At 36.6% G+C, this 25,977-nt stretch overlaps 1 protein-coding gene across 2 annotated transcripts in view; it reads right to left on the bottom strand.

Annotated features, from left to right (window-relative positions):
- The window catches only part of LOC115209800 (WD repeat and coiled-coil-containing protein), a 99,734-nt gene that overhangs the window by 7,047 nt on the left and 66,710 nt on the right, over positions 1-25,977 (bottom strand). For both annotated transcript variants that reach the window (XM_029778348.2, XM_036501204.1), the window contains exons 8-12: positions 20,861-20,958; positions 19,414-19,536; positions 17,287-17,385; positions 14,403-14,592; positions 5,691-6,217 (exon numbers count right to left, since the gene is read on the bottom strand). In XM_029778348.2, the coding sequence (XP_029634208.1) occupies positions 5,691-6,217; positions 14,403-14,592; positions 17,287-17,385; positions 19,414-19,536; positions 20,861-20,958 (1,037 nt within the window). The remainder of the gene's footprint in view (positions 1-5,690; positions 6,218-14,402; positions 14,593-17,286; positions 17,386-19,413; positions 19,537-20,860; positions 20,959-25,977) is intronic.

Raw genomic sequence — 25,977 nt, 5'->3', positions numbered from 1 at the left:
AATGCTAGCAATTTTGGGGGAGGGACTAAGTCGATTATATTAATCCCAGTGCTCAATTGGTACTTATTGTATCAACATTGAAAGGATGAAAGGATTATTGTATTCAGTGCTCAGGTGCACTGCATTATTGAGAATTTTTTGATTTCTTCATGCAAGAAAACAAATCATTGTCATCATCATCATCATTTAATGTCTGTTTTTCAAGGCAAGACCAGGGGTTGCACCAGGTTCCATAATCTCTTTTGGCTTGGTTTCTATAGCTGGATGCCCTTCCTAATGTCAACCATTTTATAGAAAGTACTGGGCAGCTTAAAACAGATTGTGGACCAAGTGAAGTAATGTGTTACAGCTATTTTCAGTCTGTCTTTAGATCAGATGGGAAAGACAAAATGATTTTAATGAGTATTGTTCTGTAAGAAAGAAACACTGCCATATCATACGTGAATGGTAAAAGCAAGGGTGATGAGTGACAGAAGCAGTATTTAGTTGCATAGCTTTAGATTTTAGGTTCCAATTCTGCTGAATCTGATTTTATCTTTCATCATTTACATGTCAATAAAATAAGTACCAGTCAAATCATCATCATCATCATCATCATTTAGCGTCCGTTTTCCATGCTAGCATGGGTTGGACGGTTCTACTGGGGTCTGTGAAGCCAGAAGGCTTCATCAGGCCCAGTCAAATCTGGCAGTGTTTCTACGGCTGGATGCCCTTCCTAACGCCAACCACTCCGTGAGTGTAGTGGGTGCTTTTTACGTGCCACCCGCACTGGTGCCAGACAGAGCTGGCAAACGGCCACGAACGGATGGTGCTTTTTATGTGCCACCGGCACGAGGGCCAGGCGAGGCTGGCAACGGACACGAAACGGGGCGGTGCTGGCAACGGTCGCGAAACGGAAAGTTCTCTTACATGCCACCGGCACTGGTAACACATCTGCAATTTCCATTGATCGATTTCGATTCTGATCCTCACTTGCCTCAATGGGTCTTCACAAGCAGAGTTTCGACATGCCACCGGCACTGGTAGCACATCCGCAATTTCCATTGATCGATTTCGATTCTGATCCTCACTTGCCTCAACACGTCTTCACAAGTAGAGTTTTGTGTCCCAAGAAGGGAAGGTATGCATACGTAGGCTGGCTCCATCCCATGTAGAAGGCCACGGGTTGTAGACTCACTTGTCCTGCCGGGTCTTCTCGCGCACAGCACACTTCCAGAGGTCTCGGTCTCTAGTCATTTCCTCAGTGAGACCTAAAGTTCGAAGGTCGTGCTTCACCACCTCGTCCCAGGTTTTCCTGGGTCTGCCTCTTCCACAGGTTCCCTCAACCGCTAGGGTGTGGCACTTTTTCACACAACTATCTTCATCCATTCTCGCCACATGACCATACCAGCGCAAACGTCTCTCTTGCACACCACAACTGATGCTTCTTAGGTCCAGCTTTTCTCTCAAGGTACTTACACTCTGCCGAGTGTGAGTACCGGCATTACACATCCATCGGAGCATACTGGCTTCATTTCTAGCGAGCTTACGCATATCCTCAGCAGTCACGGCCCATGTTTCACTGCCATGTAGCATGGCTGTTCGTACACACGCATCATACAGTCTGCCTTTCACTCTGTGCGAGAGGCCTTTTGTCACCAGCAGAGGTAAGAGCTCTCTGAACTTTGCCCAAGCTATTCTTACTCTAGCAGTTACACTTTCAGCACACCCGCCCCCGCTGCTGACTTGGTCACCTAGGTAACGGAAACTATCAACTATTTCTAGTTTTTCTCCCTGGAAAGTGACGGAAGTTGGTCTCAGAGCATTTTCAGTGTTTATTGTTCCTGAGCATCTGCCACATACAAAAACCATCTTCCTAGTTAGCCTTCCTTTGACATTGCTGCATCTCTTATGTGTCCATAGCTTACACTTGGTGCATCTTATAGAGTTTCTACCTACACCTTTTCTACAGATCGAGCAGGGCCATCTACCTGAAGGTGTTTGTGATTTGTCTACCTTCCTACTGATTACGACTTTGGTTTTAGCTAGATTGACTCTGAGGCCCTTCGATTCTAATCCTTGTTTCCACACCTGAAACTTCTCCTCCAGTTCTGATAGCGACTCAGCAAATAGAGCAAGGTCATCAGCATAGAGGAGCTCCCAAGGGCATCCTGTCTTGAATTCCTCCGTTATTGCCTGGAGGACTAAGATAAATAGGAGGGGGCTGAGTACTGAGCCTTGGTGGACCCCTACCTCTACCCGGAATTCTTCACTGTACTCATTTCCAACCCTCACCCTACTAGCGGTGTCCCTATACATGGCCCGCACAGCTCTCACTAACCATTCATCTATCCCTAGTTTTCTCATTGCCCACCAGATAAGGGATCGGGGGACCCTGTCGAAGGCTTTCTCCATGTCAACAAAAGCCAGGTACAGGGGCTTATCTTTGGCTAGGTATTTCTCCTGCAGCTGCCTTACCAGGAATATAGCATCAGTAGTACTTTTCCCTGGCACAAACCCAAACTGCATCTCATCTAAACTAACTTTCTCTCTAATTAGTTGGGCTATGACCCTCTCCGTAACCTTCATCACCTGGTCCAACAGCTTGATACCTCTGTAGTTATTTGTATCTAGGGCATCACCTTTACCTTTGTAGCAGTTGACTATTATACTGCTACACCAGTCATTGGGTATGACCCCTTTGTGTATCACCTGATTAACTATATGGGTGACTAGGCTATAGCCGACACTACCAGACATTTTGAGCATTTCTGCAGTGATTCCTGATGGGCCTGGGGCTTTCCCTGTCTTCATGCTTCTAATTGCCTTAGCTACCACAGAACTATCAACTCGGATAGCTGGTCCCTCTGTTGGGTCAACATTCGGCAGACTCTCTTTATCCCATTCATTTTCTTCGTTCAGCAACCTTTCATAGTGGCATCTCCAAACCTCTCTCTTTGCATCCTCATTTAGCGCAAGTGAACCATCTTCCATGCGAACACACTTCTCTCCTACCACATCACGATTCTCTCTCACACACTGTCTTGCAACACGAAACACCTCCAGTCTTTGGTCCTCACGGCGCAGAACATTGGCAAATTTTTTCTTATCTGCTTCCCCTCTGGCTAAATAAACCTGTCTCCTAGCTTCTCTTTTGGCAGTCTGATACAATTCCCTGCTACCCCCATTTTTCCAGACCTTCCAAGCCTGTCTCTTTTCTCTAATAGCCCTGTCTACAATATTGTTCCACCACCACGTTATTCTAGGTCGAGAGGGGACTTTGCACCAGCCACAGATCTGGTCAGTGGCTCTCAGCAGGTTGTCCCTTAGAAACGTCCAGCTGTCTTCTACCCCCTGTGATGCTCTATCCCCTTCTACTTCGTCAGAGGCTTCAAGTAATATGTCCCTAAATCTCTGTCCATTTGCAGGATCTTTAAGCTTCCAGATCCTTCTTCTCCATATTTGTCGTCTTCTGGTTGTCCTCCTAGTCCTGATCCTAAAGTCACTAACTACCAGTCTATGTTGTGGGGTACATTCTTCACCTGGGAAGGTTTTGGCATTTATAAGCAGCCATCTCTCCCTTTGCCTTGTAAGGATGTAGTCAATTTGGCTGGTATGTTGGCCCGATTGGTAAGTGACTAGGTGGCTGGTAGGTTTCCTGAAGTTAGTGTTGCAAATCATAAGATTATTTGCATCGCAGAACTCCAGCAGCCTGGTTCCCTCCTTGTTGCGGGAGCCATAGCCATAGCCTCCATGTACGCCATGGAAGCCCCCAGCATGTCGTCCAACGTGACCATTGAAGTCACCAGCCACAGAGATAAGGTCTCTGTCGTTCGTCAATGAGGTAGTCTGCAGTAGAGTGTCATAGAATCGGTCTTTCTGTCCATCGGGTAGCCCCGACTGAGGAGCATAGGCTGATATAATGGTTGCTAAACTATGATGAAGCACTAATCTAATCTTAAGTATTCTGTCACTTACTCTGATTACCTCAATTACTTTATCTACCCATTTCTCAGCGATAAGTATACCCACGCCACCAACCCCGTCAGTGTTCCCTGCCCAGAAAATCTTGTACCTGCGTTCCTTGCCTGTGAGGAACCTAGCTGATCCTCCTCTCCACCTTATTTCTTGCATGCAACATATATCCACACATCTCCGTTCAAGCATCTCGACTATCTCACCAGACCTACCTTTCAGAGTGCCAACGTTGAGGGTGCCAACCCTGAGGGTGTGGAAGGCATGGGCTCTAGAGACCCTGGGACGGTGGACAGTAGCTTCGTGTACCTGAAAAGAAAGCTCGCATTTGGCAGAATTCATGTGCAAGAAATGAAGTAGTAAAGTAGCCTTCAGTACAACCTGCATAACGCTAGCCTTTCATATTTTGCACTGTATGAACATTACCTTACATAGGTCGAGACTAGGGGTAGGGAGGGGTAGGGATGGTGAGAGCATTTGCAGTCTTCATGGGAAGCAACCCCGGGATGGAAGAGAATAGGAACTTCCGGCATGCGTGGTGGGGGTGGGAGGGCGGGTGCACCGTAGCTGAGTAAAGAGGTTCTGTTAATCGTGAGCTAGCAAATGGGTTTGTATGAATCGGGAGACAATACTAAACGAAAAATTGAAAAATTGAAAAATCAGAGTGGCTATGAACCTGGAGACAAGTCTAAACGAAAAAAAAATGTTTGAGCTAGACAGGGTAATGAGGGAATACTGAAAGAATGAGGGACAATACAATGAGATGGAAATTGAAGAATAGAGAAAGAATAAGGATAAGTGCAAGAAAGAAGGTAGTCGTAGCGAGGTTGGACGATTCACTTAACTTTTAGCCATTCATGATCTGTGCGTATTCTTTAGATATTTTGAAGCGAGTGGGGTTAACGATAAATGCGATCGCTCTTTTATGTATGGCGATGATGGTTTTGGGGAGGGGGGGGGGGCATAGAGGACCATGGCGATGATGGTTATGGGAAGGGGGGACATAGCGAGAGAGAGATAGGGTTAGTTAGAGAGAGAGGTCAAGGGACACGTGACAATAAGCGGTGTGAGGGAATTTGACTGGGGACGGCATTGTCGATAAATAAACATTAGATAAATAGGTTTGAAAATCAGAAAAATCAGAGGGAATATCATTATTGATAGCTAATATAACACCGTAGCTGAGTAAAGAGGTTCTGTTAATCGTGAGCTAGCAAATGGGTTTGTATGAATCGGGAGACAATACTAAATGAAAAATTGAAAAAATATTGGAATCATTTTAAATGACTGAGACTGCCTCTAAATTTTATGGATTTATGACAGTGTTAAAAATTATGACATAACACACAAAAATTATAAGTCTCAAATTTTGGCACATGGCCAGTAATTTTTTTGGGGGGGGGCTAAGTTGATTATATCAATGCCAATGTTCAACTGGTATTCCTTTTATCAAACTCCAAAAGGATGAAAAGCAAAGTTGACCCCAGCGGAATTTGAATTCAGAACATAAAGATGGACAAAATGTTGCTAAGCATTTTACATGGCATGCTAACGATTCTGCCAGCTTGCTACCTTACACTCAGAAATTATTAAAACAATTTTTTAACAACTAATGCAAGAAGTCAAATTTTTATACTCATTGAACATTTAGAAAATTGATGTCAGAAATAACATGTCTACAATGTCAAATGATAAAATTTTCTCAAAGCAACATTGAAGTTCTGAAAACAGCTTACCTGAAATTGTAATTTATCTTCTAGATGTTGGTAACCATAATCCAGTGACTGATTTTCATTCTGATCATAACCATTTACAATTGAAGGAGACCTTGGAGAAATAGGACTGCTAACAGAATAACCAGACTCACTGGCAGATTCTCTCAATCCATTTGATCGTTCATGTGAATTCTTGGCCGTCAACTCTGCATTGCATGAGCCCCACTCAGACAAACAAGTAGGGTTGACAAAGTTAGGTTTAGTTGAAGCAAAGTCTGTCCTTTCTATCTCGAGTTCTTTCAACTTTTCAGATTCTTCAAGTTCTTCTATCATGCATTTAGATGACAGCTGTGGGCTTACAGGGTGCAGAAGTTTTTTAGCTAATAAAATTTTGTCTTCTTTGAGGTCATTTGCTGGAGAGCCAATGGGACTAGTACTTACAGAACTCTGCTGTGAATTGACTACAGCAATATTGTTTGGATATTCTGAATGACCATTAGTCTTATTACGTTCAGATTTGTTAGGCCTTTGATGGATTTCAGTTGAGGCTGAAATTAGATAAGAAAGTATATATATATATATATATATTCCACACGGATAGTGCTGCACACACATACACATATATACACACACATGAGGGGGTGCTGAAAGGTTCCTTGCTTTGGGTAAAAGAAAATACAGGAGGATCAGTTAATTATGATTTTATCCAACATATTTCCTCAGATTCACACACTTATTGCAGCAGACCTTCAGTTTTTCTAAACCCTGTAAAAGAACTAACTCGGGAAGTTGTACCACCAACCAGACCTTTCACTATACCCTTAAAGCCAGGAACTTTTCAGCACACTTCATATATGATATTATGATTCTAGTTATTATTGTACCATGGTTTCACAATAGTATCCAAGAATTTGGATACAACAATCTTTAACAAACTCTGTAGTAATTGTTGAAGCAAAAGACAAAATGGTGGAGTGTCGCAAGGTATGTAACATCATCAAGTAATATGCTATACTAGAAATGTTACAATATGTTGCAGTTCTGTATTTGTCTACAATATGTATTTTTCGCTTTTCTTTTACCCACTGCTATCATTATATAGTTGTTGTCATTAATTAGGTCTGATTGATCAGAATTATGATCAAGAACATTCCTGCCATAATTATTTCCTATTTGTTTTTCAAAATTAGTGTGTTCAGAACTACATTATCAAATGCATCCTTTCTTTCCTGAAGATGGTAATATGTTATTTATGGGATACTGGGCTGTTATTTCTAGCAGGTTGAGTGATCAAATATAGGTTCCCTCAGTGAATTACCAAATGGTGTCAGAGCATTGTTACACTTCAAGAAAAGTGGGAAGTACCTCAAACTTTGCAAAAGAAGACACCAGTTTAATACAGATGTTACCCTTGCAAAGATTTCAGATTAGCAGGATAAACTCATGAAAGTCTTTAGTTATATAGCAGTGTCTACAATATTATGTTGAGGCACTGAATTAATAGTCTCTGATACAGATTCAATGTAGTGCTAGTGGCTGGTACCCTTCCAGTGAAATCAGCAGCTACTCTCATATTTTCTAAACACTGAAAATTACCACAACTTAGGATATTTGGATTGGTTTTAATTCTTATATAACATGAATGTTCTCATATTCAAAGGGCATACGTTTTTCTATTGCTTCATTTTGAAACCTCAAACTCTTTGTACAGTTATCTATTAACTCTCTCTCTCTCTCTCTCTCTCTCTCTCTCTCTTAAGCATTATATCCTTAATTATTACAGCATCAACCAGACTATCAGATGCTATACACTGCTGGTCACAATGCATTTTGCATCATTTTAGTTATTGAATGATGCTACTCTACTGGCTAGGCAAGCAGACCAACAATGTCCCTGATTGGAAGGCTAGTCTGTTGTAGGGTTACCCATTTACAGCTGAGTAGAGTGGAGCAACATGAAACAATATGCCTTGCTCAAGAACACAACTAGTCTGAGAATTGAAACCACACTCATGATTGTAAGTACAACTCCCCTAGCCACTAGACCATGCAGCTTCACCCTCCTTAATTATGCTAAAATATGCACCCTCTTTTTTACTGAAATTAAATTGTAGGCCATACTTCTATAATGTAATACTTTGATAAGCAAGTGAAATATTTGTTTACCTAACTAAACATGACCCTTGATCTTTCTGTATAAACACCATTGTATTTTTCGCTTTGTAAATATGGAGTTCCTATTAAAGGCTCAAAGAAAGGCACCTACTATTTGTCAGTAGGCCTGGCAGAGTAAAAGTCTGCTACAACAAACTTGGTCCTACAGTTTGAGGTGTGTGTGATTGGCAGCTCTGTCGTGTAAAGCATTTCTTTTACGCAACATTAACAGAGAATAGAATAAAACAAAGCTTTCTATCTTGAATAGGGGAGCATTAGCAGAAATAAAGAAAGATGAAAGCTGATAGAAAGGATTGCATAAGAAGATTTGGAAGGCACATATATAAATAGCAAGGTTCTACAAGGAGCAGACAAACAAAGGAAAGACTATTCTATTATCTAAACATACTAAAAACATGTATTATTTGAACATACTAAAACAGATATATCAGTAAGAATCATGTACCATGCAAAAACTCTGTAGGAATATGCAAAGCATTTTGTTTTATTGTGCCTTTTATTGTGTCATCAAAAATATATCAGTCACGCCACTAACACCACCAGACAATATCAATACTAACAAATGGTAGCTGGTTTATTAAATCCCAGTACACAAAGCATAATATACTCTAGTTCCAGGCTTTTGAAAGAAAGAAAAAAGAAATTATGTTGATACAACTTCTAAATCTTATCAAGGATATGACATTCTCTGTTGTGTTAGTACTACAATAAAATGCAATCAATATACTTTGTAAAGTGGTTGGTGATAGGAAGGTCATCCATCTATAGAAATCAAGCCCAAAGTGAAACATGCACATGTGATCCTTTGACCCATCAAGGGAGCACAAATTCTGTATGAGAGAACTGACTCATAACCTAATTACAACACCAATATGGAAAGTGGCTGTATGATAATGATGATGATGATGATGACAGCGCAAACATTTGTTTTGAATCTGTATTTGATGTTATAGGTGAGATTTACTTGAAGTTTCTTCATTATTCTAACACTGAAAATTACATCATTTAATAAAATTTCTCATGTCAATTTCAGAGCCTGTAATCTCAATAACTGAACTGAGATCTTATTGCTTTTTAGTGATGTAGTGATGATCATATTAAGACCGAACAGTAAATGTATGTATAAATTACTTTAAACAGAGTGTGTAAATATAGAATGCCTTTGATCATAGGTTTGTTCAATCAGAGTTGACCAAGGGCTCAACCATGGCTAAACAATAGCACATGTTGAAGCTCAAACATGTGAAATCAGTGACCTTTCAATCTCTGTTTAATTACATCAGCAAACAGTTGATTTTTGCTAAGCATATGATGCTAGTGATACCTGCTATTGATGAAGCTCAAAGAAGCAGCAATGCCACTGTTGTTGCTGAACAATTTTCATCTGCTGTTGATGTGTGTTTTTAACACTATACATCTATAAGAGATACTTTCTTGAGACAAATACTGCAGTTTAGAAGGTTTCAACAGTATATATGCTTTAAGTATGATATACAGCCAACACACTCACACACACAGATACAACAAAATATTGTGGCAGTAATTTCTCAGGAAAAGATTGAAGCAATTTTAGATTTTAGATGAATCAGTTTCCCTAATATCCCTAACGCTCTTGAAAAAAGTGTCACTGTCTAGGCACTTCCTAACTCCTTTCTTGTAAACCTTTGACTATATAAGAAACATATTAAACAATACTCTTTCAATAAATGCCATATTGTTTTCCATCTCAACAGAAAAAAAAGAAGAAAATCTTTACATCACATGTATGAGAATAAATAACATGGTGACTTGATAGCCAAAATCAACAAGAACAAGTAGTTCAGACAAAATTCTAAGTGATTCAGTAACCAAGACAACACACTAACACGAAGATAACATTCTGAGAGCAGTGAAGAGGATCAGATAAATTGCACAGTCTAGTAATTGACTCTGTGTCACACATTCCAAAGAGATATCTCAGGCAGGCAAGCGGTAAACTAGTTTTGTGAGTAAGAAATTAGAAACAAACTATTTTCAATTATACAGAGTATTTAGAATTAATCCAAGACTGAAGAAATCATGTTTGATGCTGATTAAGAAGCATTGGTCCTTGACTTAAGACAGGCACCAAAGAAGAATAGTTTCTTAAGTTAATCTCTAAGCTATTTTATTGATGACCATGAAGCTCCAAGATGGAAAACATAACAGACAATAAACTTTACAATATTTATAAGTAATGTTTGACTACTAGAAAAAAAAAATTCATTGTTTATCAAGGTGAAGAATGCAGAAGCAGCTTCTTAATGGACAATTATTTAAAACAAATGTTCTCACCTAAATAACTTACAGTTCCATCAGTAAACTATTTTTTTTTATGGAAATCATTGATAATTAAAATATTTTCTGAGAGCTAAGTTGGAAATAAACAAGTAGAAAGTATGGCTGGAGAAAAACCTCAGACAATGAACACTGGCCATACTGGAATACCACTTTCTAGAGTATAGTCAATTCTAGTGACACCAGCACTTATTCTGTTGACTGTGGAAAGATGAAAGGTAAGGGGAACCTAACTAAACCATATCAGACAAGTTTTAACTTTTATTACCATATTTCTATTGAAGTACTCTACTTATGTTTAAATTAATTTTGAAAATAATGAAGAATTTAGTAAAATAACTGTTAAGCTGGTGTTTGGAACATAAATTAACAAGAAATTTTGATGCAAGTTTTTAAGTTAGATCACTTTAAAACAGAGAGTTTACATTATAGAACCAAGGTAGTTGTTCAACCAGCAAGAAATAGCAGCCAAATCATTGAAGCCCACCTTAACCCTTTAGCATTTAAACTTGTCATATCTGACCCAAATGTTCTACCTTGTTTTATGTTCAAACCATCTAGATTTGGCTTCTCATACCTACCCTACAATGTCATTCTAAAAAAAAAAAAATATCATCGGAATCTTGAAGCTACAAGATAAAATGGTATAAAGTATATAAGAATGTTTATACTCTAAGTGCCCAACATCTGAAAGTAATTGTGTGTAAATATATTTCTACTTAAATTTCATTTGTTTGTATAAATCCTTGCTTTTTTTTATGCCCTTCCTAATGTGAACCACTTCACAGAGTGTATTGGTGCTTTTTTCTGTAGCACCAGCACTAATGAGGTCGCTCACTAATTTGCAAAACAAGACCTCTTGACTGAATCAGAGTGCAGGATGTGGCTTTGCACCAAGTGTTAAGAGGCTTAAATGTGTTAGGAACAGGTGTCTTACTATAGAGAAAAGATGGTGGTGAGAAGATATCAGGGTGTACCAAGTTTGCAAGAAGGTGAATATATAGGTGCAGGAGTGGGTGTGTGGTAAGTAGCTTGCATACCAACCACATGGTTCCGGGTTCAGTCCCACTACGTGGCACCTTGGGCAAGTGTCTTCTATAATAGCCTCGGGCCGACCAAAGCCTTGTGAGTGGATTTGGTAGACAGAAACTGACAGAAGCCCGTTGTATATATGTATATATATATATATATATGTGCGTGTGTGTTTGTGTGTCTGTATTTGTCTCCCTAGCATTGCTTGACAACCGATGCTGGTGTGTTTATGTCTCCGTCACTTAGCGGTTCGGCAAAAGAGACCGATAAAATAAGTACTGGGCTTACAAAGAATAAGTCCCGGGGTCGAGTTGCTCGACTAAAGGCGGTGCTCCAGCATGGCCGCAGTCAAATGTCTGAAATAAGAATATGATGTGGAGTGGAGGAAAGGGGTATAAGAGAGTTACACAGTAGCAGGGGTTCAGAGACAAGTAAGGAGTGGATGTAGTGAGTTGTAAACAAAGGTATAAAAATGTCAACTTCCTGGATTGGATAATTTCTAAGGTAACAGAACATACACTTAAGCAATCAAATGAATGGGGCAAAAATAGAGGCAGCTAATCTTCTGGTAGTTGGATATGTTGGGTCAAGAGATAAATGATATTAGTGCTCAAGAACATATATGTAAACATGGCATAAAACGTTTCTAAACATTTACAAATATACAGGGGCAGGTGTGGTAAGAAGCTTGCTTCCAACCACATGATTCTGGGTTCAATCCCACTGTGTGGCAGCTTGGGCAAGTATCTTCTATTGTAGCCTTGGGCTGACCAAAGCCTTGTGATTGGATTTGGTAGACGGAAACTGAAAGAAGCCCATCATATATTTGTGTGTTTCTGTTTGCCCTCCCTCCCCCATCGCTTGACAACTGATGTTGGTGTGTTTACATGCCCATAACTTAGCAGTTCGGCAAAAGAGACCGATAGAGTAAGTACTAGGCTTACAAAAAATAAGTTCTGGGGTTGAGTTGTTCAACTAAAGCTAGTGCTCCAGCATGGCCACAGTCAAATGACTGAAACTTGTAAAAAAATAAAAGAATATTGGGTCATCCCATAAATAATGCAGTTTTTTTTATAGTTCTTTTATTTTTCAAAATTAAGATAAAAAAAATTTTTTTTAATCTAAAATATACTCTCCTTCATTTTCTACAATGCTCTTCCATCTATCTGGTAGACTTGCAAGGCCCCTTTTCCAAAATTCACTTGTCCATGATGAAAAATACTTCTCCAGGACTGTTCTGATCTTGTCTACAGAATTCATATTTTTCACCCCCATCTAAATGATTTTGAAGATTGCGGAATAAATGATAATCAGATGGGGCAATATCTGGTGAATATGGTGGCTGAGGCATCATTTCCCATTCAAACTGCTCAAGTCATTGGAATGTCATCCTTGCTGTATGTTGCCGAGCATTATCCTGATGGAAGAACACTTTTCATCTTGAAACCAAAGATGGTTGTTTTTCTTCTAGCACTGACTTAAGCCACTCAAGCTGCTCACAGTAGATCTCCTTTGTTATCGTTTGGTTTGGGAACCCATTTCTTGTCGCCATTCACTATTTTGTCCAAAAAAGGTTCATTCGTGATGTGACAGCAAAGTAGAGCACAGATTCACTCTCTGTGCGCGATTACACTTGGAAAGTTTGTGAGGAATCCACTGACCCAATTTGCTGACTTTTCCGATGGCACGCAGATGTTGATGAATGGTTGAATGACCAAATCTAAGCTTCTCTGCTAGTTCCTCAACAGTTATGATGGGATTTTGTTCCACTAGGGTTTGCAGGACATCATCCTCATCGAGCTCTACAGATTTTCCAGGATGAGGCTTGTCTTCTAGGCTGTAGCTTCTGGCTTGGAATTTCTGGAACCACCACCGAGAATGGTCTACACTTATTGTCTGATCCCCATTTACTGCATTAATATTCCTCACACTTTCTGTTGCATTGTTGCCTCTATTGAACTCATGAAGCAAAATATGCTGCTTTTTCACTTCCATTATAGTTTTGAAAAAATAACTGTTAAAATCGAACTGCACTCTTCAAAACTTGCACTAAGAATAAGCACAAGGTAAAATTACTACCTGCTTTTACAGCAAGTTGATGCAGGTAGTTTATCCCACCCTCTCTGACTTTTAGTTCATGCAATTGAAAAAACTGCTTTATTTATGGGATGACCCAATATATACAAGTGGGAGGATTAATATTTCAAATCATGAAATATAAAAAAGTTCAAGAGAATATGAAAACAAAAAAATATGCATATGATAATTTTAACATGTAATTAATTATAGGATACCTTGTTACCAGTTTGTGTATAAAATTATCTATCTTGTATATTAGGGTGACAGTCAAATGTTTTATCTTAATATATTTTAATGTAGAGAGCTTTAAACTATAGCTAGAAGTGCTTATGTAAAAAGAAAGAAAAGACAATATTAGCTTAATGACAAATATTATTTTAATATTTCCAGCAAATATGGGAGACAACACTAGACATGTTTCAATCTTAATAGACATCATCTGCGAAACATAAACTTCATTATACAAGCAGAAGTAATAATGAGAAGGTCACTAAGTAGCTGGACAATTTAGTAGATAAAAGAGCATGACAAAATAGTGTATTTCCTAATCAGATCTAAACATAAAAGTAGCATAATTATAAAGAAATATGCTACAACTGGTTACTGATACCATGTTGCAAGCTTAGTTTGTTAGAAGCATATCTTTTTTAAAGCAAACACCCATCATGAAGTAGAAGTCAAATTTCACTCAAATCACATCACACTGTTTTAAATAAAGGATACACTGATATACATATAAATGTGATGGTCATGGGTGGAAGACATTTAATCATAGTTCTGCTTGAATATGGTTGACTTGGGGCTCAATAATAACAACCAATATAACTTGTATTACACCAAAGATACAAACACACTTCTTTGTGTTTAACCCTTTAGATACCAACTTGCCAGAAACTGCCCTCGGTCCTGATAAAAATTTCACATTTTAAAGTAATCTAATTTAAAATTTCCATTAAAATTTCATGTTAATTTATGTTCCAAACCCCCAGATGAATAATGTCAGCATTAGTTTAATATTTTAAAAAATTACTTTCAAAATTAATTGAGAAAAAGGCAGTGTATTTCAACAGAAATATAGTAATGAAAGGGTTAATCCATCTCTGTTAGAAATAAAATAATAAATCAACTTACTTTGTGCATTGTCCAGTGAAAAGCACTGCAACCACAGTTCATACTTAGATTCTGTGGAGGTGGAGAAAATGGAAGGGTTTGTCTCTGAGCGTTTACCTAGCATGATTAACATGTTACCATTACTGCTGTTTGTGGAAAGCTCTGGTGGAAGACTGCAAACACCTTTTGGACGACTGTGGGTTTCAAGTTCCTACAAAGAAGTGACACATAATTCAATGAAGGCTATCACATTCACAATTAATTTAGACAAGAAGCAACATTTCTGCAATAAGACATTTTAAATTAACACTTTTAAACAATTTTTTTTTTTACATGTTGAATCTATACATTTTGACATACGATTCTTAACTGAATGCTTTTTTGCAATTTGTGATTGAGTTAGTCTTGTGCCTACTTTTTAATTAGTAGAATAAGGGAAACATTATTAATGTATGCCCCAAGTTTGTAAAAATCTGAAATGGCTATGTTGTTCCATAAAAAAAATAGTATAAGCGTTCCTTTCCTAACTCTTTCTAATTTCAATCTGTCTTTCCAATACTGAGTCCATAATTATCACACCTAATGTAATTCAGTTTAATCTAATTTTTTAATGCTTTTTTTAAAAATGGAATTTGATTTAATAGCTATAAAAATTAAATTAAAAAAAATTTTTAGTGAGACAATTTATTACCTTCGGTTGTTTACTGAATGCAGGATTGCACTCAACTGACTTTAGATACCAAACTTCCTTCTCCCCTTAAACAGACTGACTAATATAGACATTAAACACTTTATTATTCATAAAGGTTTTTCTTAAAGTTTGATAATATCAATACCTCCCAAAAATATAAACCATAGGGATAATAAACAACGAGAGGGAGTCTGATATGTTTGTTATCAGTTATCTTCTTCACTAATTTTGCTTGTGACTGTCTTCTAAAAATTTAACAGATGTTTTTGAGCTATGATGAGAATGGTTTGTGAGATGATTGCTCCATAAATTGGTTGATTAATTAATCAATTAAGTGTATATGTTGTGGATACAGTACATTGAGTCATTTGAAATGTATGTAAGTAAATAAAGTATTAAATGGATATAATTCTTATTCTTTATTTGATTACCATGTCTATATATAGTGAGTGGACAAATAAAAAAAAAATGTAGCATTTGGTAGGTGTTACATATATTTTTAATAACAATTTGACTTATCTCCACACATATACACATTTACTTACAAATTGCAGTGCTAGCTAAAACTTATACTACTTACATACTCCATTGTGCATTTCTATACATGCATATGAAATATACGATCATATTAATAATTTGGTTCTTTCAAAGAAAAGTGTCATTTTAAATTGTTCATTATTTAAATTAAACTGTCATAATTTTACATAAGAAACTTTAATCAGTAGGAATGTGTTACAAGTGAATCCAAAGATCCATCTTTTGATGATACAACATAGCTAACAGTAATGATTTTTAACATAGGCACAAATTACACCAGGCATTTTGTGGGAAACATTATTCCAGTGTTTCACAACCTATTTTTCCTAGGGTTCCACAATAACTTTCCTAAAAAACATAGGCTCCATCAGTAGTTGGATAAAAACAATATTTCTAAAAATATTTTATCACAGAATAACACTATACTGTAGCAAAGTCTTCACACAGTACACTTGGCAGGAGCGATTGGTTTGGGTAGGCTGAGGAAAGGTAAACATTTTTTCACAATTCCATGTCTCACTATAAAAAAAAAACAAAAAACATTTGTATCCCATATCCTGCCACAATTTCCATTGACCAAATTCCCTTGTAAGGTATTGGTTAGCTTTGGGCTATAGTAGAATAATACATTTGCTCAAGTATACTGTAAAGTAATTTCTCTGATGCCCTAAGAATTCTGCCAATTCACCATGTTTTTAATTTAACCCTTTAGCATTTAAACTGGCCATATCCACCCGAAATATTATTCTACTTGTTCAATGCTCAAGCCAGCCAAATCCAGCTTTATATACCTACCCTACAATGTCATTCTAAAAATAACATTCACATCACCAGAATCTCAAAACTACAAGATAATGCATGGTTAGTTCAGTTCAAAGCAATGACATCAAATAAGAATTACATTTGACAGGGTAATCCAAATGCTAAAGAGTTAAACAATATGAAGTCTATATCATCAGCTTCCTTTTATCAACCCTGAAAGTACGAAAGGCAAAGTTGGCTTGGCAGGATTTGAACCTAGAAGGTAAAGAGCTGGAGGAAATACCACAAGTCAATTTGTTTGACATATTTATGATTCTGCTAATCCAGTAATCTAATAATAATTCGCTCTACCTAAGGCACTAGGCCTGAAATTTTTTGGGGGATGGGGTCAGTTGATTATATTGAACCCAACACTTGACTGGTACTTTAGTTTATTAACTCTGAAAGGATGTAAAGCAAAGTTGAAATTAGCAGATTTAAACTTAAACTGCAAAGAGCCAGAAGAAAAGCCACTGAACACTTTGTTCACTGCATTAACGGTTCTACCAGCTCAATAATAAATCACATTATAATAAAGATACATGCAGAAGTAACCTCACAAGTGAAGTCACTAGCTTAGTTTTGATTTCTAGCTGTTGATATTTCTTTTTATTTAGTTTCACCATCAGTGTCATTTAAGGAAAAAATCAGAAAAAAAATCATAAATTCAATTTACATTTCTGTGATTTTGCCTGTGTGCCTATATAAAAGACAGTTATCTAAATAAAAGGAATAGCTCTTTTACAATTTTATTTGTTAAAAAGAAAAAAAAATTAATCAAGGAACTGGTAAAGAATATTTCTTTTAAACAATGCAAAAAAAAAAAAGGAGAAAAAAAGAAAGAAAAAAAAAAGAAGAATCAAACACAATACCTACCACATTAGCAAGTTTGATTAACTTAAAATCCTTGGCAAAATTAAAAAGCTGCAGAGACGTCTGTATGTTGCTTCCAACGATGAGAACTTGTTTTAAAGTCTGTAAAAAAAAAAAAATTATTCAACAAGATTTTCTTTCTACAAAGGCAATAATAATCAGCAGTGTTTGTATATGAATGGTTTCACAAATGACAGTTTTTCTTTATTAGTCCTTTGTCAACTCCGAATGAGCAAACTTAAAATCAAATGGCATTTCATGACCATCTTTATTTTCTTCAGAAACAGACTGTCAGGGATTACATTATTCACGATGTCATTCCTATTTTAAATCATATCCTGACTGTAGGGTGTGATCAGAGGGAAATTTGGTTGCTATCTTTAGCATGTTGAGGCTCCCTCATTAACTCATCTGTTGATGTTTATTTGCTGAATATTATGTGCAATCAATGACATGTAATATATTTTATCAATCTCCTGGTAACAAAAGTCTTTTCCTGCAAAGTGAAGGGCAGATTGTACAACACTTATGTGAAGTGCAATGTTTGCATGGTGGTGAAACATGGGCCTTGAATTCAGAGGACTGAAAAGACTGGAAAGAAATAGAACTAGCATGCTCTGTTGGATGTGTAATATAAGTTATTTGTTTCCATTCTCTTAACTATGACATAATTAAGATGATTTTTATCAATCTTCTATAACGGTGTTAGTGTGTTATATGTGGGTAGCTTGGTTGACAACAGGTTACAATTCTACTTAATGAGATGTCGAACTTGGCCTCTACCCAGTCAGTAAACCTACTAGAAATAGCTTCCAAATGTCCCTGTTGTCTTAAAATAAAAAGAAAAGGAAAAATACATTGCACTATGTAGTCCCTGATATAGAAAACAGATGGAATGGTTATGTCTGGACTGCCTTTGACCCTAGGCCTGTCCAATCAAGTTTGACATGAAACTAAACAACAACACACCAATAACTTAAAAAGCTATGGCACTGATGACAGAATGGGGGGAAAAAGGCTGTGAAACCTAGTTCAAAGTGAATGTAATGAATGAGTTGATATTTCAGCTAATAATACAATTTGACTGTCACCAATTTACCAATTTCCTTTACTGTGTTTATTCGTTTTCCATGCTAATACAGGTGAGAGGGTTCTTGATAATTTACACAGATAAATATCAAATTGATGTTATTATTTTAAAGTAAGTTAAAGAATAAAAACAGAACATTTACTGATGGGTAGGGAGCTTGATACACTGAAGGTAGAGTCAAATTTATTGTCAAATTCATGTTGACTAGGACTTTAAATCTCTCCCTTCAAGTTTTGCTTTGTTTGGTCAAAATGGCTGAATAAGCCATCAGGCAAAATTTAAAGTCCTGGTCAATATGACTCTTACAATAATTTAGAGATCTCTGTATAATAATAGCTAATATAAACGTTGGTCAGTTGGTTGGTATGTTTGATGATTTTTCTAATCAAGCTTTACATCATACAGAGAGAGGGGAAGAGAGCGTAAAAGAGAGATATGGAGAGAGTTATCATAAGAAGTGTAGGATGAGTGCAGTTATTAGGCAATGAGTAAAGGAATGCTGTACACACATGCACAATGAAGGAGAAAGAATCATAGAGGGAGGAGAGGGAGTAAATGATGGTTATAGAAATGAGAAATTTGTGTTATTTAATTTTATGGTAATAAATATTTTTCTTTTGAAAATTAATATCCATTTCATTATTTTGCATAAATAAATATCAAGAAATTTGATAAAAGTTAAATAATAATCATTGCACAGGTGCCATACTTCCTGATATTGACCATAGTGGCATAAGTATACTTCCAATGTTAGCCATCATATAACAGGTAACACTCTAGTATGTACCTGTTGAGAAAATACTTGTTTATAGCTAAATGTCATTTCTACTTTTAATCAAATCAACAGTGGAGTAGGCAAAATAAGTGACTGACATCAGTTGGGTAAGCGGTGTTTTGCAGCATATATCTAGGGACACATGACAATAATTGATATCATAGTTTAAAATAGTTACTGTGGTCAGTGGTCATGTATCTTGGGTGCCTCTGGGTATAACAAAAATGGAATGATGATATCAAAAAAAGAAATAAAGGCTACAAACCTGAAAATGAAGCAAATCAGGTGTATTAATTCCTTTAATGCTAGTTCTGATTAGAAATTCAGGATCTTTCATATTTTCCTTCACTCTGATTACAACAAGCTGTGACAGGTTGTCAACGTCACACTGCAAATGTAATAATTTTGGTGTTACAACAGAGAAAGAGCTACAGAAGATGAAATTGTAAATTAAATATCAGTAATATTTTAACTCAATTTAAGCAAGGATATGAGAAGTTGCCTAAAATACAACAGAATTGGAGGTAAATTACAACACATTATACACACATATATTCATTTATATGTGTGTGTGTGTATGTTTGGGAGATTGTAACCTCATGTAGAAGTTGGTGGCAAGAAAAACATCCAGCCACAGATAACTTTGCACCAACATACTCTTATCTGATCCATGCAAGCATGGCTAAAATATATTAGATGCAGTTGAATCAGTACTAGATTAAAATAATAATGTGTATACAAATACAGAATGATCACCAATAAATATTTTGTCTCAGAGAAACTTCTCAAAGAGATTTGTGTATTAGAAAAGAGAGCTCATTCAGAATATTGTCAGTAGATTATCAGATATGGTGTTTCAGCCTGATTTGGTTTCCTCAGTGGCAAAACACCCTTGGACATTCTGAGCTAAGTTGAAATATTCAATCTAATAAAGAAATCAGAAAACAAAACATTCACTGATTTGGCAAAAGCTAGTTAAGCTAAAATCAATTTGGTATATGCATTTGAGATAGCATTAGTTTAAAATACTGATGAATATAACATTTATCATGCAGAATGGCAATAGCTGTAATACTTTATCTCAGAGAAACTTTTTAAAAACATACAAGTTCTGGTCAGTTTGGTATGATACTTGTACTAGGCACAAGGCCCAAAATTTTTGGGGAGAAGGCTAGTCAACTGCATCGATCCCAGTGCATAACTGGTATTTATTCGTTGATCCTGAAAGGATGAAAGGCAAAGTCGACCATGGCGGAACCTGAACTAAGAATATAAAGATGGACAAAATGCCGCTAAGCATTTTGCCTGGCATGCTAACGATTCTGCTAGCTCACTGCCTAAGTAGTAGTTGTAGTAGTAATGATAATAATAATGATAATTTCAAATTTTGGCACAAGGCCAGCAGTTTCAGTGGAGGGAATAAGTTGGTTACATTGACCCCAGTGCTCAACTGGTATTCATTTTATCAACCCTGAAAGGGTGAAAGGCAAAGTCAATATTGGTGGAATTTGAACTCAGATCATAAAGATGGGTAAAATGCTACTAAGCATTTTATCTGGCATACTAACAGTTCTGCCATCTCGCCATCTTCATAATAATAATGTTGATAATAATAGCAACAACACATTGGATGATAGTCTCATACTAAGCTTTTTATGATGATAAATATGTTTTCATATTTTAGAAATATGTAATGTAATTATATTATTTACTTCAGAAGTTTTTCTGAGATTCATTAATTTGTTTAGATTGGTTGTTTCAAGCATTTGTTTCTCATTGTCATTGCTGTGTGAATTTACTTTGTTTGGTTCTGAAATGGAAAGAAAGGCAAAAATGTTTTTATTATTAAACTCATACATTATGTTTTTGATTGATACAATATAATATTTAATTAAACCAGCAGTATAGACTATAAGGCATTTTTTCTTTTCTTTTTTCATTGAACATACAATACACTATTCCTTTATCAAACTACAAATCTGTTTATGCCAATCATATGCTTATCAAACACAATTGTAGAATATATATACATGTAGTAGATAATAATATATTACAAATCATCCTGTGGCTCTGTACTTTTGAAGAGAAGTAGAATAAAAAGAAATCTCTTCGGGTAAAGCAGATAAGAGCAAAAAGAAAAGCATACAGCTGTAAATTAATTCCTCAATAATGACCATCCATCCATGCAAGCATAAAAAACAAACAAAATGAATATTAAGTAACAAAAAAAAAAAAAAAAAAAAAAAGGTAAAAAGGTGATAGCTTCTGTTGGTAAAAAAATCATATTGTGTGGTTCAGGTGTTTGAGAAATTTGTATGTGGCAAGAAGAAAAGGAATCTGATAGTTTGGGAATGAAATTAATTTGTTCCATCTCTCTCTGACAAAGAGTTAATTCCAAAATGTCAAATTCTTCTTTTCTTTCACAACATACAAACTTATCTGAATACATGAAAGCTTGGACACAAGTGGAGGTCGGCAATAAGAAGGGCATCTGGCTGTACAAAATTTGTTTTTAAAAAAATTCCCATCTAACCCATATGAGCATGGAAAAGTGGATGTTACATGATAATGATGATTATATGTATTATACATATATTATATACTGGCTTGAAAGCTAGCCCCTGTAGAGGGCTCTTCAGTGGGCCCAACAATGACACTTCATGCATTGAGTACATATTAAATTTTATTGAACTTGAATTTTATTTCAAGCAATGAACAATTTTCATCAAAACAATGATATAATTTGTTGATTTGGAACTTATTGCAAAACTGTATGATAAACAACATTTTTTGTTTTCCTATGCAGGGTCAGTACAAGTAGCTTGTTTCCATTCCCTACTCTTGAACAACATATAGCTGGCTGTAGGCAACAATAAACTCACCTTTTAAAAGTTCAACGATAATTCTTCTGATGCCATTTAATTTAAAGACAATTTGATATATGTAGGGCCTTACTTTTCATACAAATAATTATTTGTAGTAGCTGGTACATAGATAAACTCCGGTTTGTAGTTTGAAGGAAAATTACATCACTGTCGCTAAACAATATTTTAAAGTGCGATTTTTATGGTTTGGAATTGCTCTAAATATATTTGACGATAAAGATGTTTGAAATTTAGTATTTTTAGTATTTTTTAAGGTAATAATAAAATTAGTTGAATCTATTTTTATGCAGTTGAAGTGCGCTTAGTTTCCATAGCTCTGGCGGCATGAGAGAGTAAGTTCAATACGGATTTCAGTTCTGAACATTATGAAGCAAGTGTTAGATTTTTTCAAAATGTTTATTTTGGAAATTACTTTTGGAAATAGTTATAATATTTAGAGAAATATTTTTTCCAAAATGTTAGGATTAAGAAAAAAACTTTTTTAGAGAGAAGAATTAGTATTTTTTAAGGTAATAATAAAATTTGTCAAATCTATTCTCATGCAGTTGGAATGCACTAAGTTTCCTATTTCTTTATTGCCCACAAGGGGCTAAACATAGAGGGGACAAACAAGGACAGACAAAGGGATTAAGTTGATTACATCGACCCCAGTGTGTGTCTGGTACTTAATTTATCGACCCTAAAAGGAGGAGAGGCAAAGTTGACCTTGGCAGAATTTGAACTCAGAACGTAATGGCAGACGAAATACTGCTAAGCATTTTGCCCGGCTCGCTAATGTTTCTGCCAGCTCGTTGCCTTTATGGAATGCACTAAGTTTCCATAGCTTTGATGGCCGATGGCATGCAAATAGGTCCAACAAATTTTATCAATATCTGAAAAAATACTAAATTTTTTCCAATATTTTTATGGTAGAGAGTTATGAGAGGTAATATTGTATGAGAGAGTGGGTTCAAAACGTATTTCAGGTCCAAATGTTATGAAACGTGTTATGGTTAAATTACTTGATACAGTTAGAAATGTCATTGAAAAGTAAGAAAGGGGTAAAGCATGAGGAATAGTAGAAGTGTAATTGAATAGTGAACCTATGCCAGAGGCATAACCAGCCCACTTATGCGTACCTTTTCCTTCTTTGGACACTAAACTCTGCTTGCGAAGACCTGTTGAGGCAAGTAAAATCAAAATCAAAATCGATGACTGGCATCCGTGCTAGCAGGGTGCAAAGAGCACCATACGAGTGTGACCGTTGACAGAGCGGCTAATAAACCTTCCGTGTCAGTGGAACATAAAAGGCACCATTTGAGTGTGATCGTTACCAGCGTCGCCTTACTGGCACTTGTGCCCTGTGCTAGTAGGGTGCTAAGAGCACCATCTGAGCGTGATCGTTGCCAGAGCGGCTAACTGGCTTCCATGCCGGTGGCACGTAACAGGCAACATTTGAGCGTGATCGTTACCAGCGTCACCTTACTGGCACCTGTGCCAGTGGCATGTGTAAAAAGATTCGTGCGAGGTCGTTGCCAGTACCGCCTGACTGCCCCCCCGTGCCGGTGGCACGTAAAAACACCCACTACACTCTCAGAGTAGTTGGCATTAGGAAGGGCATCCAGCTGTAGAAACTCTGCCAGATCAAGATTGGAGCCTGGTGCATGCTAGCATGGAAAGCGAACGTTAAACGATGATGATGATGAGAGAGGGGTAAAGCATGAGGAATAGTAGAAGTGTTACTGAATAGTGAGAGAGGGGGGTCGGAGGAGTAAGGTTGAAAGAGTATGACATACTGACATTTGCTTTTGCATTTATTATTATTGATATCTATATAATACTAAAAGTCTGTGATTGATTGCTTGTGTAATTTAATACAGCCAAACAGGCACATAATAGGAAAATACTCTGAAAGAAAGATATCCCTGAAATATGAATACAAGCAAGATAAAACAAGTTTTGTGTAAATCGGACCACGGATTCCAGAGATAGGCATTTTGGGGGTGAGGGTGGGAGGTTGTTTCCACAAATTTAAGCAGTGAAACCTGGAGTTATTGCCCTTTACTGTGAACACAAGGTATCATTGAAATATGAATACAAATGGAATAAAACAAGTTTTGCGTGAATCGGACCACGGGTACCTTGAACTATTGGGTCATAGGTAGTTTAGTATATATATTAAATCATTATCATCAAAGCAGATATAGAACTTGGTGGAGCCCTCTGGCTCATCTGTTCTTGTCAAACCATTCAACCCATGCCAGCATGGAAAAGGGGATGTTAAATGATGATGAGAGAGAGAACCACATAGTTTGGGGTTCAGTCCCACTATACCCTAGGGTCGACCAAAGTCTTGTGAGTGGATTTGATCGATGGAAACTGAAAGAAGCCCATCGTGTGTGTGTGTGTGTGTGTATATATCTTTGTGTCTGTGTTTGTCTCCCACCACAGCTTGACAGCTGGTGTTGGTGTGTTTACATTCCTGCAACTTAGCAGTTTGGCAAGAGATGGTTAGAATAAATACCAGGCATAACAGAAAAAGTACTGGAGTTGATTTATTTAGCTAAAACCTTTCAAGGCATGGCTGCAGTCTAATGACTGAAAAAGATAAAAGGTGTGTGTTTGTGTGTGTGTGTGCGTGTACTTGTGTGTGTAAGAGACAGAGTAACTGATATCTACATCATTCCTGTTCCATGGTATAATAAGAGCATCCAACTTTACAAGTTTATTTCGATAACACAAATGCAATAAGCAATAGTTTTGGAGTCAGACTCAGATATAATAATTCTTTTTTAAGAGTGATACAATATAAAACAAAATCTATCACAAATAGATGAAGTTAATGATAGTTCTTATAATAAAATTCAATTTCTTCAATTTGACAATGATCACAGTTCATGTAATGAAGTAGTTGAAAATCTAGCTACAGAAATTATTATTTTAATATCTGCTACTTCTTTAGACATTTCATTTATTTCATTTTTCAGATGTTTCTCATCTTCTATGCTTAGAGATATCAAGACAATATTTGTTAACTCCCTTGCACTTGACAGCTTAATATTACATCTCTTTTTTTTTTTTTTTATCTGAGCATAGATTAGTGGTTAGGATAATCAGCTTATGATCACAAGGTTGTGAGTTCAATACCTGGTGGTGTGTTGCAACCTTGAGCAAGACACTTTATTTCATGTTGCTCCAATCCACTCAGCTAGCAAATATGGGTTGTACCTGCAATTCAAAGGGCTGGCCTTGTCACATTCTGTGTCATACTGAGTCACTCTGTGAACTACATTAAGAGTGTGCATGTCTGTGGAGTACTCAGCCACTTGTACGTTAATTTCAACTGAAACCCTCATCATCGTAATTGTTAGGGTGCCATTTATTACTTAAAGTATGTGATGTTTTTATATCAATAGTAAATCTTTATTTTTTAAGTTTCAGTTATTGGACTGCAGCCATGCTGTGGTACCACCTTGAAAGGTTTTTAGTTGAACAACTAGACCCCATTACTATTTTTATAAGACTGGTACTTATACTGTAAGTTGCTTTTGCTGAACCACTAAATCACAAGGATGGAAACAAACTAATACAAGTTGTCAAGCAATGGTGGGGGACAAACGCACACACACACACACACACATACATATATATACATATATACATACACACACACACACACACACACAATGAGCTTTTTTCAGTTTCCATCTATCAAATCCATTCATAAGGCTTTGGTTGGCCTGGGGCTTTAGAAGACACTTGCCCAAGAGTGTCACACTCTTTTTTGGCTCTTAAAATCTCCAGATGAAATATTTCAGAAAATATAAGGGCTAAAAGAATAAAGACACATTTTTAAAGTTCAATGTCTGTTGAATATTGTTTAAAGATTGATTTGAATACAAATTTGATACTTTTTATCTTTAGGCAGTCTGCTGATGACTAGCAAAACTTTGAAGTCCATAAAA

Source organism: Octopus sinensis, linkage group LG3 (genome assembly GCF_006345805.1).
Source record: "Octopus sinensis linkage group LG3, ASM634580v1, whole genome shotgun sequence".
Lineage (NCBI taxonomy): Eukaryota > Metazoa > Mollusca > Cephalopoda > Octopoda > Octopodidae > Octopus > Octopus sinensis.
Note: the sequence above shows the minus strand (reverse complement) of the source record. Positions and strands in the feature narration are given on the sequence as shown.